General features: G+C 43.1%; 1 protein-coding gene across 1 annotated transcript in view; it reads left to right on the top strand.

Moving 5' to 3' along the window:
- Positions 1-16,030, top strand: part of LOC310800903 (uncharacterized protein) — a gene marked incomplete at its 5' end in the record, with an annotated part of 34,097 nt that overhangs the window by 4,697 nt on the left and 13,370 nt on the right. The window contains 2 exons of the mRNA XM_083664788.1: positions 5,363-5,498; positions 15,232-15,525. Of these exons, the coding sequence (XP_083520914.1) occupies positions 5,363-5,498; positions 15,232-15,525 (430 nt within the window). The remainder of the gene's footprint in view (positions 1-5,362; positions 5,499-15,231; positions 15,526-16,030) is intronic.

Genomic DNA, 16,030 nt, shown 5'->3' with positions numbered 1-16,030 from the left:
ACGGCCTTATTGTCGTTTCTGTTCCATTACAAAATAGCGATAGTGATGACAGCAATAAAAACCCCAGAGTTGTTGTTTGTATGCTGCCGTTAATGCCTGTAATAATAAACAAAAGAAAAAACGAGGTGAACAGACTTTGCTGTGAGGAGCTGTCAGAAAGTTTCACCTGTCTCTCCCAACTATCCACACACCTCTCCTGTGCTGCTGACATATCCTCCGTCTCGCTCCCTTCACGTCTGTGGACGGTAGAGATAGAAACAAACCACGGGGACTTTATTGCTGTCATTACTACAGCCACATGTAACGCAGGTCACCATCCGAACACAATAGGAACGATACAGGTAACGCTAACGGCGGCTAGCTTCCTATAAATGCTGCTCTCACATAGGTTGTCACTTAAGAGCTGCAGCGCTATGTCGAGAACATGGCGGCGGTGGGCGTGGCCGTACGTGAGTGACGTCAATCGTGGTTCCATGGTGGAACATAAGTCAACTTTCAACTGTGCTGTTCTTTCTGTTTGTGTTCTTGAAACTACTTTCTGCATTGTTCAGTGTTTGTATAGCAGGTGAAACTGTTGACCATCATTACAGTTTCATCTGATGTTATATTCCGATTTGGTTAAAAACAGCCTAACTATACGCATTTCTATATAATGCAAAGAATCCAGCCAGGAAAAGTTTATATATCATCATCATATAAAAGGGAGCAAGTGGGCTTTGTCTGTTTGTTTCAATTTTTGTCCCACTGATGATGTCCCATCACCATGATGTCATCGTGGATATCATCTTATCACATCACTGATGATGTCATAGGCATTGTGAAATCATCAGTCACTCGAGCACTTGTGATGTTTTTTTTGTAAAAGGGAGAGGAATTGTTGGCTGCACATGCCAATAGAGCAGGCGAGGCCACGCAGCAGCCGAACTGTTGGCGAGGCCGCGTAGCAGCCGAGCTGTGTATGCGAGCTGCAGGGCGGGCGAGCAGAGAAAGACCTTCACGTCACATGTCACTGTTTGGATCTCACCTCACCTGCAATTACTGCTCATGGCCATATGTGATGTCAGGAGAGCTGCCAGTAGCCTATGTAGGCTACTTGTAGCCTACTTTGTTTGTTCCTTCAGAAGACCAGACCTGATCAAAAGAGAGGTGTGCTTGGCGAGTTCATGTTGATGTGCTGATGATGGTCGAGTCCTGTAATGTGTCTTTGCTAACACAGGAGGTCCCAGTCGGCCAGTTAGATGCTACAGGCCCCCACCAGCCTGAGCAACTGTAGTCCTGTCCCGATCTGCAGGCAGAGTGCTTGGCAGGCACTCTGATTCACAATCTGGATCGCACAGTGACAGCTACGAAAGCTGAGATTTTTTTTTTTTATTGTATTGTAATTGCACATTTTCCCTTAGATTGTTTTTGTCAGTTTGAGACTGAGCCAGTGTTGGTGTAGGCCTATCAATTGACTAGTCATGAAATCCATCAAATTCTTTTTGTGTCCGCTAGATGTAGGCTATTTTTTATATATTTGCGAGTTCACTGTCCTTTTGTCCCTATCTTACATGTAATATATATATGCTTTGTATAGGCTATACTTTTTCTATTCATCTGTGTGATATTTGTAGCTATTTAGTGTTATTTGTATTTCTTGTCAAAATAAATTGACAAATAACCTTGGATACAATATACTCCTATGAGTATGCATGGTTCTAGCTGTGAACTTTAACAATGTCTTTGAAGCTTAAAGCAGCAGTGCTGGACTTGTATGATTAATGATTTCTATGAAACCAAACCATCAGTATCAAAATCATATGCCAAATTATTAGGGTCTACAAAAAAACTGAAAAACAAACAGTATCAAAATAAGTCAGAGTCCTCATCCCCTGCAGTGTGTACAAGAGAGAGAGTCATTGTAATATGCTACAGTAATTATTTTTGTAAATACAGGTGAAGTCATCAGCTTTTGTGGCTTATAATCATGGACTGTATGTATGGTCTGTAGAAGTTTTTATTCCATACATTATAATTCAAGACACTTCTAGCAGTAGCTAAGAAAAATACAGTAGGCCCTATACAAAAATAAAACTATAGCCTACAGAAACTAAAAGAAAGAATGAAAGAAATTAACTCAGAAACACTTTCTCCGTTGTGATTTGTGCATGCGCAAGTGGTGGCAACTATTGAACATGCATAGTCCACTCCAGAGCCGTACTCGAGTCCACTGCGTTTCTTGTTTATTGCTTTTACGACAACAACAACTTGCTTTACGTTCCTCCCTTCTCAGAAGACTTTGCTAGACACTTAAGTCCCCTAATGAAATCCCACAATTGCCGTGGCCTGAGTCTGTTATGTTATATGAAGCTGGCTATCTGAGCAACATAATTATGCTAACAATAGAAGCTACACACCATCAAACCTGTTACAGCATGTTACTGGGTTGTCAGAGGAGAGGAGACTTACAACAGGGAGCGCGTGAGGTAAATGCTGGTTTGAAGTTGTGAACAGTGGAGATTAGTCTCATAACTGTGGGCTTTCGTGACAATTCATTCATGACATGAAACTTGTCTCGCTATGCAGCTGCCTGTCACTGGCTTGTCAAACCTACTGCTGTACAGTAGCTGTTTGTCTATTCACTGTCAATGGAGGCAACAGAACTGCAGCTAGGGGCTACTCAATGGAGGAGGCCTCTGCTAGCTGTTAGCTTGTCTATTCACTGTCAATGGAGGAGGCCTCTGCTAGCTGTTAGCTTGTCTATTCACTGTCAATGGAGGAGGCCTCTGCTAGCTGTTAGCTTGTCTATTCACTGTCAATGGAGGCAATAGAACTGCAGCTCGGGGCTACTCAATGGAGGAGGCCTCTGCTAGCTGTTAGCTTGTCTATTCACTGTCAATGGACGACTGTGCTAGCTGTTAGCTTGACTAGTCGGCTTGAACACTTTATGCACGTTAGCTTTTTATCTTTTTTTGTTTTAATTATTAATGCGAGCGTAATCACAGCTCTCGGAGGTGTTTTGCGTTTGGTCCTGTGCAGTGTTGGGGGTAACTCATTACAAAAGTAACATATTACATGTAATATATTACTTTTAGCAGTAACTCAGTAATATAACTTATATTATATTATCAGCGGGATATATGCCACAACACCACGCAGCTCGAGTGCTATATTGCTTTTATAAAACGGTTTCCAAGTATAATAATATAATAATAATAATACTATAAGTCCGACTGGCATGGTATTCTGATAGAGTCAGTTGAAACACTACTGTAAGGCGGGACCGCAAGAACGTGCAGGTGATTTGATTGGATCGTTCTGGAGACTGAAGTTGACATTGGCCAATCCTGGCGCTTGCTGAGAAGCTGAGAGCTTTCTGGAAAGCCCGACACGCAGCTCGAGCGCAGCGCTGCATTCTCAGCGCTTGCTGAAAAGCTGAGTGCTTTCTGCAAAGCCCGACACCAACTAACGTTACGGGGTTAAATGCGGGGTTAAATGCGGGGTTAACAGCCTTTTTTTTGCAAAGAAGACATTAGCCCGCGTCTATTCTTGTACAAAACATAATTTTCTGCAAAGTATTAGTAAAGTTATAAGCGAAGATCGATGCACAAGGATCTGACAGCTGTCTCCGCCATTTGTTTTTTTTTACATTGTCATTTGAGGTAACCAAAGGCTTTTAGTAAGAGAGTTGCCATGGCAACCAATAACCCATGGCCATGGGTTATTGGCCATGGGTTATTGTGTGGGTTACACACACACACACACACACACACACACACACACACACACACACACACACACCCCCCTGGTGGCTTTCATCTCCTCCAGCCCCCTATGCAGGATGCCCCATGGAGAGGAGACAACAGACTGTTGTGTGTTTGATCTGTGGGAGTGAAGCAGTGGGGAGGGCCCTGGGAGAGACAAGGTGTTTACAGGGTTTCATCTGATTGGCTGGCTCTGTTACAGAGGTTTACCCATCAAACTCTTTATACAGAGGGGACATGTGGAGGGTTTCTAACTTGCTTTTAAAAGTGTTGATGAGTGTCTATGATCTCTGCAATCAGTCAGTACATTTACATACACTTAAAACATCGAATTATTGCGTTAGTCTAAAACCGGACTTTTGAAATGCATGTTGCATGCTGTAGCCAAGGACTCAACATGGCGCACACACAGACACAGGTAGATGATGCCTCTAGTGCAGTGCTGACCAATTTGGTCAGCTCTGCTTGTTTTTGGATCTGCTTGCCACGTGTGTTCACTCCTGAGATTGCATCCCTGCAAATTGTCATGGCAAATTTTTTACAAAAGATGGACAATAAAGCTGATTTTCAAAGTACCTTGAGGATTTTTCAAGTTGTGAATTAAGTCAAATTTCTCTCTTGATTACAAATGTGGAAAATACAACTGTTTTTAACTGGGTGTTTACTGATTAAATGTTTAAGCTCCCCACAAATTCAGATGCTTTTTTAAATATATATAACCAATTGCAAATTATTACAATTACCAAACAGATCAAAAGTAGATTATTATATTGAAATGTTATTTTAGATTTAGAATGTTAATTTTCTATAAAACACAATACATTTGAATGTAATTCCACAACGACTATTTTTGGCCCTCGGCCCTCCACCCAGATTGAGTTTTGGCCCTTCATGGGAAAGAATTTGGGCACCCCTGCTCTAGTGTGAGACGCATGCGTCCTCAATGTAAACGATGGCTAGGCTAGTCAGCATAGGAGCTGAGCATCAGAGCTAAGTTACTGTATGTTACAGGCTATGTGATCTCATTTTGATAACTAATGTAATATTTGTTCACTTCCATTCACTGAGCCTCCCCTGAAACTGTTTGGAGCCCCCCTGGGGAGGCCTGCCTCCCACTTATTTAAGACCTTTATGTTTACTCTTGCTTTTAACTGCTACTAAACTACTGCCTCTCTCGGCCTGTAATTTAAAAAAAAGATTCCTGTACATTTCCAACAAATGGACTGTGCATGTAATAATAATACTGAAGAATGCCTTGTAACTTATTTAAAACAGAAATAATGTTTCATGTTTGTTAATTTGAGTATATATTTTAACTAAAACTGTCGGCTGTGTTTTTTATGTGTTTTTTATATGTGCATTGCTTTGCTGCTTGTTTTTTCGATTATTTTTTTGTAAAGCACCTTGAATTGCCTTTGTGTATGAAAGGTGCTATATAAATAAAATTTGACTTGACTTGACTTGACTTTATAAACCTCTTCTCTCCAGAATGTTACCTCTCATCTCCTCTCCTCTCATCTCATCTCCTCTCCTCTCTCATCTCTCCTCTCCTCTTATGTCCTCTCCTCTCTCCTCCCCCAGAGCCTCCCTCTCAGTACAGTCTGTTCACCCTGGTCTCTAACCTGTGGGCTCACCTGTACGTGGCTCTGGAGAAGAACGCCTGGCTGCAGAAACGCATCGAGGAGCTGGAGGAGGAGCACAACTTCCTGCGCTGCCAGCTGGACCACTTCATGGTCAGCATGAGGAGCCAGGAGGGTGAGGCCCACGGACACGCGTCACTCACCCACACTGCACTGACACCAGAGACAGCACTAGAGCCATAATACTAGATATGATTACATTGGAATCAATCCCTGTGGGGGTAATTGGGTTCTTAGAAAAGGATTCAGCAAAAACATACATTAAAAAATAGGGGTGTCTGGGTATTGTAGTGTAGAGGTAAAAGCACTCGCCTAACACCACAGAGACTGGCGTCCAGTTCCCGGCAGCTGTACTTCTGGCTTGGTCAGACGTCCCTACAGACACAATTGGCCGTGTCTGCGGGTGGGAAGCTGGTGGGTTATGAGTCCTGATCGCTGCACTAGTGCCTCCCCTGGTCGATCAGGGCACATGTTCGGGGGGGGAGGGCAACTGTGTGGAATAGTGTCCTGTTAGTGAAACTCCTCGATGTCAGGTGAAAAGAAGCAGCTGGCTTCCTCCAACACATGCACAGTTGCCAGCCGCTTCTTTTCACCTGACAGCGAGGAGGTTCACCGGCAGGACGTAGCACGTGGGAGGATCACACTATTCTCACCAGTTCCATTCTGCCCCAACCAGGCGCCCCAACCGACCAGGGTGCTAGTGCAGCGACCAGGACACAGGCCCTCAATCTTTGCTGCATGTCATCCCCTCTCTCTCTCTGTCTCTCTCTCTCTCCACCTTTCCTGTCTGCCTACTGTCCTATCTATTAAAATGCAAAAAAACAACAAAACAACAACAACAACAATGCCTGCTACAGCCAACAGGCTCGTCAATGCTTTTCCGCGCTGGCAATGGCCCTGGTGAGACAGACACACACACACACACACACACACACACACACACACACACAACCCGTCATTACGAGATGTATATCTTTGACTCCAAAGTAGAGTTCGGCAATATATCAATATTATTGATATTGTGACATGAGACGATCTTCTTAGATTTTGGATGTCGTAATATCTTGATGTGGCATAAGTGCATTACAGTAAAGTGATGTCATTTTCTGTTCTATTATTTTCCTTTTTTAATACATTTTATTTTGGTTTTTCATTATGTAAAACGTATACAATGACAGTACAAAAGTGTTGTTCACAATACAAGACAAAAAAACGAGTAAATAAGATGATAAAGAGACAAAAATACGTACAAATACATCATCTTCACAGCATTAGATGAGTGAAAATAGAGAGACCATTCACATAGTCATTCAATCCTGTGGGATGTGAGATCTTTTCCAGAGGTATGCAGCTCTTCACCTCTGAGAGCCACATTCACATTGGCAATGGGAGGTCTGACTTCTGTCATACATGTTTTGGCAATGACCAGGAGGATTTCCCTAAGCTTAAAGGAGGACTTACCCCCTAGATATGTATTAGAACAGTGATTTGAAAATACCTATGGAAAAAACCAAGAAATGACATATACTCTTGTCTATACTAGACTCTTTGGCTGTGTTCAAGTCAAGATTTTTTTTCGGAAAACGACGCCATTACAGTTTGCCTACTGCCTCAAAAATAATTTATTTGAGAGGGGCCATATCTTTATAAATATCAACAACTAGCCAACGCTGGTGGCCTGTTTGTGGTTGAAAGTTATATCAATTTGGTAATTCAGTGGCGAACTAGAAATTTAATTATTTTTCTGCATGTATCTCTATGGCAGTGTCTCAAACTACGTTACGAGAGCAAAGTGACGTGGGCTCGTTACAGCAGCACACCACACAATACGACAAACCCCCCGTTCTGGGGTAACACAATGCGAGATTTCTCTACGTCATTCCCTCGTCCAAGTTGCCATATAGTCCCTTTTTCATTTTAGTTTGGGGGCTTTTCGTGATTCTTGTTAAAAGTTGTGCAAAAGTTTTCCTCTCAGCGCAGTGCAGGCTGCGCCTCCTCCCTCCTGCCAGACCCCGGCTGGCGAAACAGCCTGCTGCATGCATGGGGCGCTCTAACCTCACGGAGCAACAAACAAACACAGACAGAAATAGCTGGTGTGCGATTTAGAGAATACAGTCTGAGATTGGGTACAGGATTGAGGGAATCCCGCATCTGTTTGCGAAGGTGCGACTGGACAGGACGCTTTTCACAGACGGGCACAGTAGTCGGAGCGAGGCGAGTGTCTCTCAGGGCTACTCAGGGCAGAGCTGCAGATCTCTCCTCCTCCTCCTCCGCGCATTCAGTCTGTCCAAAATCATTACCGATATAATCTCAGTAGGAGGGATGCAGGGAAATATGATAGTAGCCGATGTGTTTAGAGAAGCTTTGTCACGTTGTCACGTCGTAGTATAGCGTTATATTTTACATGTGCGCTAAACTGCGACCATATTTGTTTGCGGAAATATCAGACTGCTCTCTCTGCTCTCAGAGCACAGAGAGCCCAGCTGCTGCTGCGCGCGCCCCCGGAGCTTGGCGCTAGTGCATGAGGTTTTACAGTACGACTCTCTCCCGCCCGCTCCCGCCTGCCTGGGCTGGAGACAGCTGCTTCCAACTCGGACTGATAATATATACATCATCATTCGAGCTTATCCAGGTAAGATATTAATAAAGTAGTGACACATTCAGCGGGAAACTAACTATAATTAAGACATGTGCCAACTTTGACGACGTTTGGTTCAGTATTTTAAGAGCAAACTTCAATAGGAATAGGCTTGGAGTTCTGAGGAGCCGAAAGGGTACAGGGGGGGTAGGGGAGTAATTATCTTGAAATCCCATAGTCTTTGGGGACAACCTGACGTCAGGTTGTACCAAATCTCCCATTCATTTGAGGAAAAAAAAAAAAAAAAGCAGTGTTCCACCCTTAGAGGGCGCTTATGCCAGTTATGCTGCTGAAAAATGATACAAATGGCAGAATGGCAACAGTTTGGTGTCAAATGTGGAAATTCTGACCAGAATTCTTCACACATCACCCCCAAAGTCATATATATTGGTTAAAAGCTGAAAAAAAGTGTTTTGGGGGTTAGTTACACTTTAAGTTATGTGAAGTTAGTAATCTGGTAATCACACAAGGGGCTCGTTTTGATGTGGATATTAAGTTAAGTTAGTAATCGGGTAATCACATAAGGGGCTCATTTTGATTTGGATATTAAGTTAAGTTAAGTGAAGTTAGTAATCGGGTAATCACATAAGGGGCTTGTTTTGATGTGGATATTAACACATTAAGTGCCATAGACGACCTAACTCGTCTTACATAATCCAGCGCTTGAGTGCCAAGGACGAGCTAACTCGTCTTACATAAACATTTTTTTTTTTTTTGACGGTGGGACATCAATCAACCCCTTTTACATCTTCGAGATAACTATTGGAGCAAGAGAATGTGTATAATCTATTTTACCGACCACTAAGTGGCGACAGAGACAGAGAGAAAGCCACAGCCACGGACCCGTGGACCAAAAGCAGCCGCCTCCCGCGGAAATGGCTTGGCGATTTTACAGTCAGAAACGAAGGAGCCTCATTCTCATACTGTAGGCGGGGACGCTTCGCGCTGCTGCGGTGGGGGGTTCCAGAAATGGACTGGGTGAGCAGCATAAAGCCTAGAGTCGCACGGGGCTTAATCGGGGCTCTCAAACCCAAGAGACAGTGAGACCTATCCACACTCGCTGCCAGGGAGAGGCTGCTCAACTCGCTGGAAACTCCCAGCAGCACAGACGGAGGGAGGAGCCCGGAGACACACACACAGAACGGACAGAGATCCCCTCCCCCCAGAGCCGCGGAGCAACGCGCGAACACACACACACACACACACACACACACACACACACACGCACACACACACACACACACACACACACACACACACACACACACACACACACACACAATACAGTATACAGACTCGCCCAAAGGCACCCACAATCACAGGCAGGTGACTATTCTGCTGAATTTCACAAAACTGCGATTATCTCAGCTTGCTGTCTCATACGCTAAAACCATGCTGTACTCAACGGCTAATATCTACATAACTACTAACTCTGCAAACTAACTCTTTTAGACAGAGAAAGCACACATTCTATTAGTTATTTTTAGATGATTGGTGTTCACGAAGTCTTAACAGAAAACAGATCCTCGGCTGTTGTAAAATGAGCCAGAATCCTCAAAAAAAAACCTGGCACAACTTACCTACAGGTTGAAAAAATGGCTGGCACTCAATGTGTTAAGTTTAGTTTAGTTAAGTTAGTAATCGGGTAATCACATAAGGGGCTCGTTTTGATGTGGATATTAAGTTAAGTTAGTAATCTGGTAATCACATAAGGGGCTCGTTTTGATTTGGATATTAAGTTAAGTTAAGTGAAGTTAGTAATCGGGTAATCACATAAGGGGCTTGTTTTGATGTGGATATTAAGTTTAGTTAAGTTAAGTTAGTAATCGGGTAATCACATAAGGGGGCTTGTTTTGATGTGGATATTAAGTTTAGTTAAGTTAAGTGAAGTTGGTAATCAGGTAATCACATAAGGGGCTCGTTTTGATGTGGATATTAAGTTAAAGTCGAACTGAACCTGTTTGTCACGTGCATAATGAGTCCGTTTCAGACTGAAAACATAGTTTGTCTAAGATGACAAGTTGAGAGGCGGGTCATAGTATCATGTCGATGATTTTATTTGACAATTCTGGGGACTGGATTGGGCTTTGGCCAATCCTGGCGTGTTCCGCCTCCAAATCGAGTGGGATTCAGTAGTTGTGGCGCTCCCCTCGGGAAGAGCCGTTTGACGGGAGAAGTGGAGCTCAGCGAGCCGCAGGCAGCCAGCTGCCTTCGTGTTGCCGAGCGGAGAGTGCAGCACGTCGGCCTGGAATCTCCAAAGTGCGACCCCTGACAACCAAGCTCTCGGATGCGCGCGCCATTATCGCTGCTATAACGATACGCTATCCCTGGAATGCGCGTTTTAACGAGCCAGTTACATTTCTTTGCATTCTTAGAGATTATAGTTTTTGTTTTTATCCATGTTTCTAACAATTGGCCAAGTTAGTAGTTAGTTTATGGGATAGGAATTCTGCCAGATGACAGGCACTAGGCGCCATTTTCGACTTCATTTGGAAGAGAAAATTATCCAGAAATGAAGATTTGATTGACAGCTGCATGTCGTGATATGATTGGTTGAAATGGGGTAGAAATTTGATAGTATTGGGTGACGTCAGCAAACTGTAAATCACTGTTATCAATGAAATCTTGAAAAACGAACTTTTGATGTGAAAAAGTGTGAAAAACTAAAGAAATTAGATTGTTGTGATTTGTTTTGCATACATTATTAAATAGGTGCACTGCATACCCAGGTATTTGAAGTAAAAGAAAAGAAAAGTCATTCTTGGGTTCAGCTCGACTTTAAGTGAAGTTAGTAATCGGGTAATCACATAAGGGGCTTGTTTTGATGTGGATATTAAGTTAAGTTAAGTGAAGTTAGTAATCGGGTAATCACATAAGGGGCTTGTTTTGATGTGGATATTAAGTTAAGTTAAGTGAAGTTAGTAATCGGGTAATCACATAAGGGGCTCGTTTTGATGTGGATATTAAGTTAAGTTAGTAATCGGCTTATCACATAAGGGGCTCGTTTTGATGCGGATATTAAGTTAAGTTACCGTAAATTCCGGACTATAAGCCGCGGCTTTTTTCCCGTTTTTTGGCCTTTTTTGCCCCCTGCGGCTTATATAACGGTGCGTCTTATCTATGGATTTTTTCCAAAAAAAAAAAAAAATCTCTCTTTTTTTAGCACTCTTTCTAACTATAAATCCACTTCTGTTTTAATTTCCTCTCTTGCCCTCTTTTAACAACATAACATAACATAACATAACACAACACAGGTAAGCAGAAAGAAAAAGACGAAGCAATCACGCCATGAATGAGGAAATGACTCACCTGCTGGAGGCTGGAGATACACGGCTTGGGCTAAACTTTTACTCCGTGAAACACTATCGATTAAGTCCGACATCGCTCAGAGGTTTTGAGCAGCTTGAAAACAAGTTTGAAAACGTGCAGAAGTCCATCCACTCACTCACTAAAGAAACTAAGGCAACCGTGAACAGAGTTTATAATGCGGAAAAGCGCATCCGCGCACTGGAGGACAAAAACAACACAGTGAGTCCGAAAATGGATAAAATGCAAAATCGAAACCCTGCACACGCAGGTTGATGACTTAATCAGCAGGAGTAAAAGAAATAACATTCGCCTGATCAATGTAAAAGAGGAGCTGAGATCGGTGACATGGACGCTTTCGTGGCAAAATCCTGTGTTACATCCTGGACCTGAAGGAAGGCGAGAAACCACCAGAGGTGGACAGGGCACACCGGGCGCCTCGGCCACGTCCAGACCCCGGCCTGCCACCGAGGGCCATCTTCATCTGCCTACTCCGCTGGCCCGACCGTCAACTCATCCTCCAGGCTGCGGGGAAGAAGCCCCTCACCTGGGAGGGTACGCGCTTTTTCGTCCGGGCAGGACCTCTCCGCGTTGGTGCAACAGAAACGCGCAACATACAACAGCATCATCGAGTCAATGGATATCGCTTTGGCGTACTGTACCCAGCGAGACTCGTCATAACCAGACCGGACTATCTTTAGCACTCTTTCTAACTATAAATCCACTTCTGTTTTAATTTCCTCTCTTGCCCTCTTTTCACCACACCGCGGACACTGTGTGCCCAGCGGCGGAACAAGAGCTCAAAGTGAAACTGCCGAATATCTTTTGAGTTGGACTGGTCAATAGTACTGTGAGTAACTAAAATAAAAAAATAAAAAACGGAATTCTCTCTTCTTTAGCACTCTTTCTAACTATAAATCCACTTCTGTTTTAATTTCCTCTCTTGCCCTCTTTTCACCACACCGCGGACACTGTGTGCACTGTAAAAAAAACAAAAAATACCACAATGTGTGATTTTGTCTGGGGATTAGTGACCTGACTTTTGTTTTGTTGAAATGTTAATAAATGGGAGCTTCCCCAAACAGCGATCTCTTTCCCGACATTCCTCTCTGTGCACGAACCCTTTCATATGGTAATTAAACATCAAAACACCCGCGGCTTATAGACCGGTGCGGCTTATAGAAGAAAAAAATAGTCACCTTTGAAGGTGCGGCTTATAGACCGGTGCGTCTTATAGTCCGGAATTTACGGTAGTAATCGGCTAATCACATAAGGGGCTCGTTTTGATGTGGATATTAAGTTAAGTTAAGTTAGTAATCGGCTAATCACATAAGGGGCTCGTTTTGATGTGGATATTAAGTTAAGTTAAGTTAGTAAATAGTAATCGGCTAATCACATAAGGGGCTCGTTCTGATGTGGATATTGGTGATCACAGAAGGAAAAATAAATACGCATATCCAGAACGCCGTTGTTTTTCTCCCAGGGGCAGAATCTTTGGTTACAAATATACCAAATATTTTAAATATAATACAGTGGTTCTCAAATATTTTCACGTCAAGGACCCCTAAACTGACCCAAATTAGACCACTGACCCCCATTTGATATGATTTTGTCCCAGGGTCCCCCATCTGATATGATTTTAGCTTTAAGATGATTTACTGTATTGCAGAAAGTGCATGAAACCCATGACCAAAATATTCATGCCTTCTGTGTGTGTGTGTGTGTGTGTGTGTGTGTGTGTGTGTGTGTGTGTGTGTGTGTGTGTGTGTGGGTGTGTGTGTGTGTGTGCGCGCGCGGATCGAATATTCCTCATAGGCTTAATTGATATATAGCAGGCCTCACTGTGCTCGTCGACATGAGTGCACTGAAGCAACAAGACCACCTTGGTTTTGACCACACACCAAAACATATGTGACAATATGTTTCTGCTGGAACAGTTTTGTGGGGATGGTATGTCTGGATGTTTTTGTTGATGATGTCTCTTAGTCAGTCTGCTGTTTTCCTCCATCTAGATTGTACCATAGATACATCAGTTAGGACCTTTACACATCGAGAGTGTTTTTTTTTTCCGTGCGATTAATTCGCACGTCAATAATATTTTCAGAATCAGTCAATGCAACCGTGCATACCAACGGCGAAGTTTCGCTGAGCGTTTATTTTCTCGGACCAAGGTCGATTTTTCAGAAATTCGCCTCCGACATGTACACGTCTGTTGCTGTGATTGACAGATGGGTCAATATTCGCATCGCAGTTTCGTGCTGTATATTCGCAGCGCTCTCGGTGTGTTAACAACCTTACGTCTGCTGTTTCCCTCCATGTGTAGATTAGATTGTGCCATAGATACATCTGTATATTTCCCATAAGCCACCAGTGACGTGTTGCAGTGCGGCCGAGATAAGGCAGAACTCGTACCTCCAGCTGTGAAGCGTGTAGTGCAGTCTAGCATGGCACGCTGCGTGGGTGGCTATCTCTCTGTCATCTGTGTGTGTGTGTGTGTGTGTGTGTGTGTGTGTGTGTGTGTGTGTGTGTGTGTGTGTGTGTGTGTGGGTGTGTGTGTGTGTGTGTGTGTGTGTGTGTGCGTGTGGGTGTGTGTGTGCGTGTGTGCGCGCGCACACGCGTGCGATTGGTTCCTGATTGTTAGCGGCCTTGCTAGAGACGGCCAGTAGCTCGTCAAGAAGCGAATGTGTTTTTCATCGAAAAGATGGATTTTGGTTTCGCTCTCATTCTCCCCATTCCTGGACATTATCTTGTTTTCCAGAAAGTCCTGGAGATGTTTTCCATTAGATTGCGTATTGGTTATTGGAACATCCGTGACCATCCCATTCTTATATAACGTCAATTCCCTCTGTTCTTCTTTTGTTCCTCTCTCCTCCACGTCTGGTTTCATCCTCCCCCTATCCTCCTCACACATTTCTATTCTATTCTACTCTGTCATTTTCTATTCTATTCTATTCTATTCTACTCTGTTATTTTCTATTCTATTCTATTCTACTCTGTTATTTTCTATTCTATTCTATTCTACTCTGTTATTTTCTATTCTATTCTACTCTGTTATTTTCTATTCTATTCTATTCTATTCTACTCTGTTATTTTCTATTCTATTCTACTCTGTTATTTTCTATTCTATTCTACTCTGTTATTTTCTATTCTATTCTATTCTATTCTACTCTGTTATTTTCTATTCTATTCTATTCTACTCTGTTATTTTCTATTCTATTCTATTCTACTCTGTTATTTTCTATTCTATTCTACTCTGTTATTTTCTATTCTATTCTATTCTATTCTACTCTGTTATTTTCTATTCTATTCTATTCTACTCCACTTCATCTGCAAATAGAGAGGCAAAGTGACCGCCTACTTCCTGCTTCAGCACTGTATCAGAGATTTTCATCCGCCATTTATTTTCCCATACACATTTCCTAAAATGCGTATAAAAATAGTTTTACTGGTTCAAACCAAACGGTACAGATATATTTAGAAACAGGAGAGATCGCATAACCTTTCACTGGGACCAAATCGTTAAAAAAATGCGGGTTTAAAGAACATATTTTTTCGATGTTGTTTTTTTAAGTTTTGGTCCAAGTGAAATGTTCTATGGTCTCTCCCGATTATAGCGTTAGCTGAACCGTTTGGGTCGACCAAGTAAAACTATTTTATAAGCATTTTACGAAATGTCTATGGGAAAATAAATGGCGGATGAAAATCTCTGGTACAGTGCTGAAGCAGGAAGTGATGTTCCACTTTGCCTTTCTATGCCATGACATGCATTTGAGCTAACACTAAAAGACAATTTATCATTTTATATATACTTTTTGCAATTGACCTCAGCCAATGTGGAGTTCTATTCTATTCTATTTAATCTTCAGGTATGACCAAAGCTCTTTTCCTCTTCTCCATCCTCCAGAAGATCGTCGTCCAGACCCGCCTCCCCGCAGGCAGAGGGTCTCCCCTGGGGCGAGGACCGGGGCCACGACGAGTCTCCGCCCCTGGAGCCGTTCCTCCACGAGCTCCCCCACCACGAGGAGGAGCAGGGGCGCCCCCTGGAGGAGGAGCCGCTGCCCCACATGCTGCTGCCGGCGGACAGCCTGGTGCTGCTGGAGAAGGCCGAGAGGAGGATGATGAAGAAGAAGAGGAGGAACAAGCAGAAGAAACAGCGGCACCGGCATTTCAACGACCTGTGGGTCCGCATCGAGGAGAGGTAAGAGGGGGACAGATGATGACCACCAGTGTTGGGCAAGTTAACTGCAAATGTGTAATTAGTTACAGTTACTAGTTATTTGTCTCAAAAAGTAATTTAATTACTTTAGAAATGACTGCATAATAAAAGTAATTATTTACTAGGGAAAGTAACAGTTGCGTTACTTTTAAAAGTCTCCTTCGATTGCCTTATTAATGCACAGATTATTGTAGTGTTGCTGTGGCACAGTGTGGGACAAGACATACTGTCAAAGTTTATCATGGTACCTGCATGAGATACTTGAACATTTGCTTACTGGGGAGGCTTATCCACCTTATTTCTAGCTGCCATGATGCCTGATGGGTGCTTCTTCCTCTTCTGGTGTAATAGACTGTTTTACAGTCTATGGTTTTAACTTGACAAAAAAAACGTCTATGAGGATTTTACAGCAGAGCCATTCTGCTCTACAGCCGTGTCGTTCGGGTGCTGGGATAACGTAATGCATTGTGGGTAGTCGGCTACTGTG

The sequence above is a fragment of the Poromitra crassiceps genome, assembly GCF_964638095.1.
Source record: "Poromitra crassiceps genome assembly, contig: HAP1_SCAFFOLD_132, whole genome shotgun sequence".
In the NCBI taxonomy this organism is placed as follows: domain Eukaryota; kingdom Metazoa; phylum Chordata; class Actinopteri; order Beryciformes; family Melamphaidae; genus Poromitra; species Poromitra crassiceps.
Note: the sequence above shows the minus strand (reverse complement) of the source record. Positions and strands in the feature narration are given on the sequence as shown.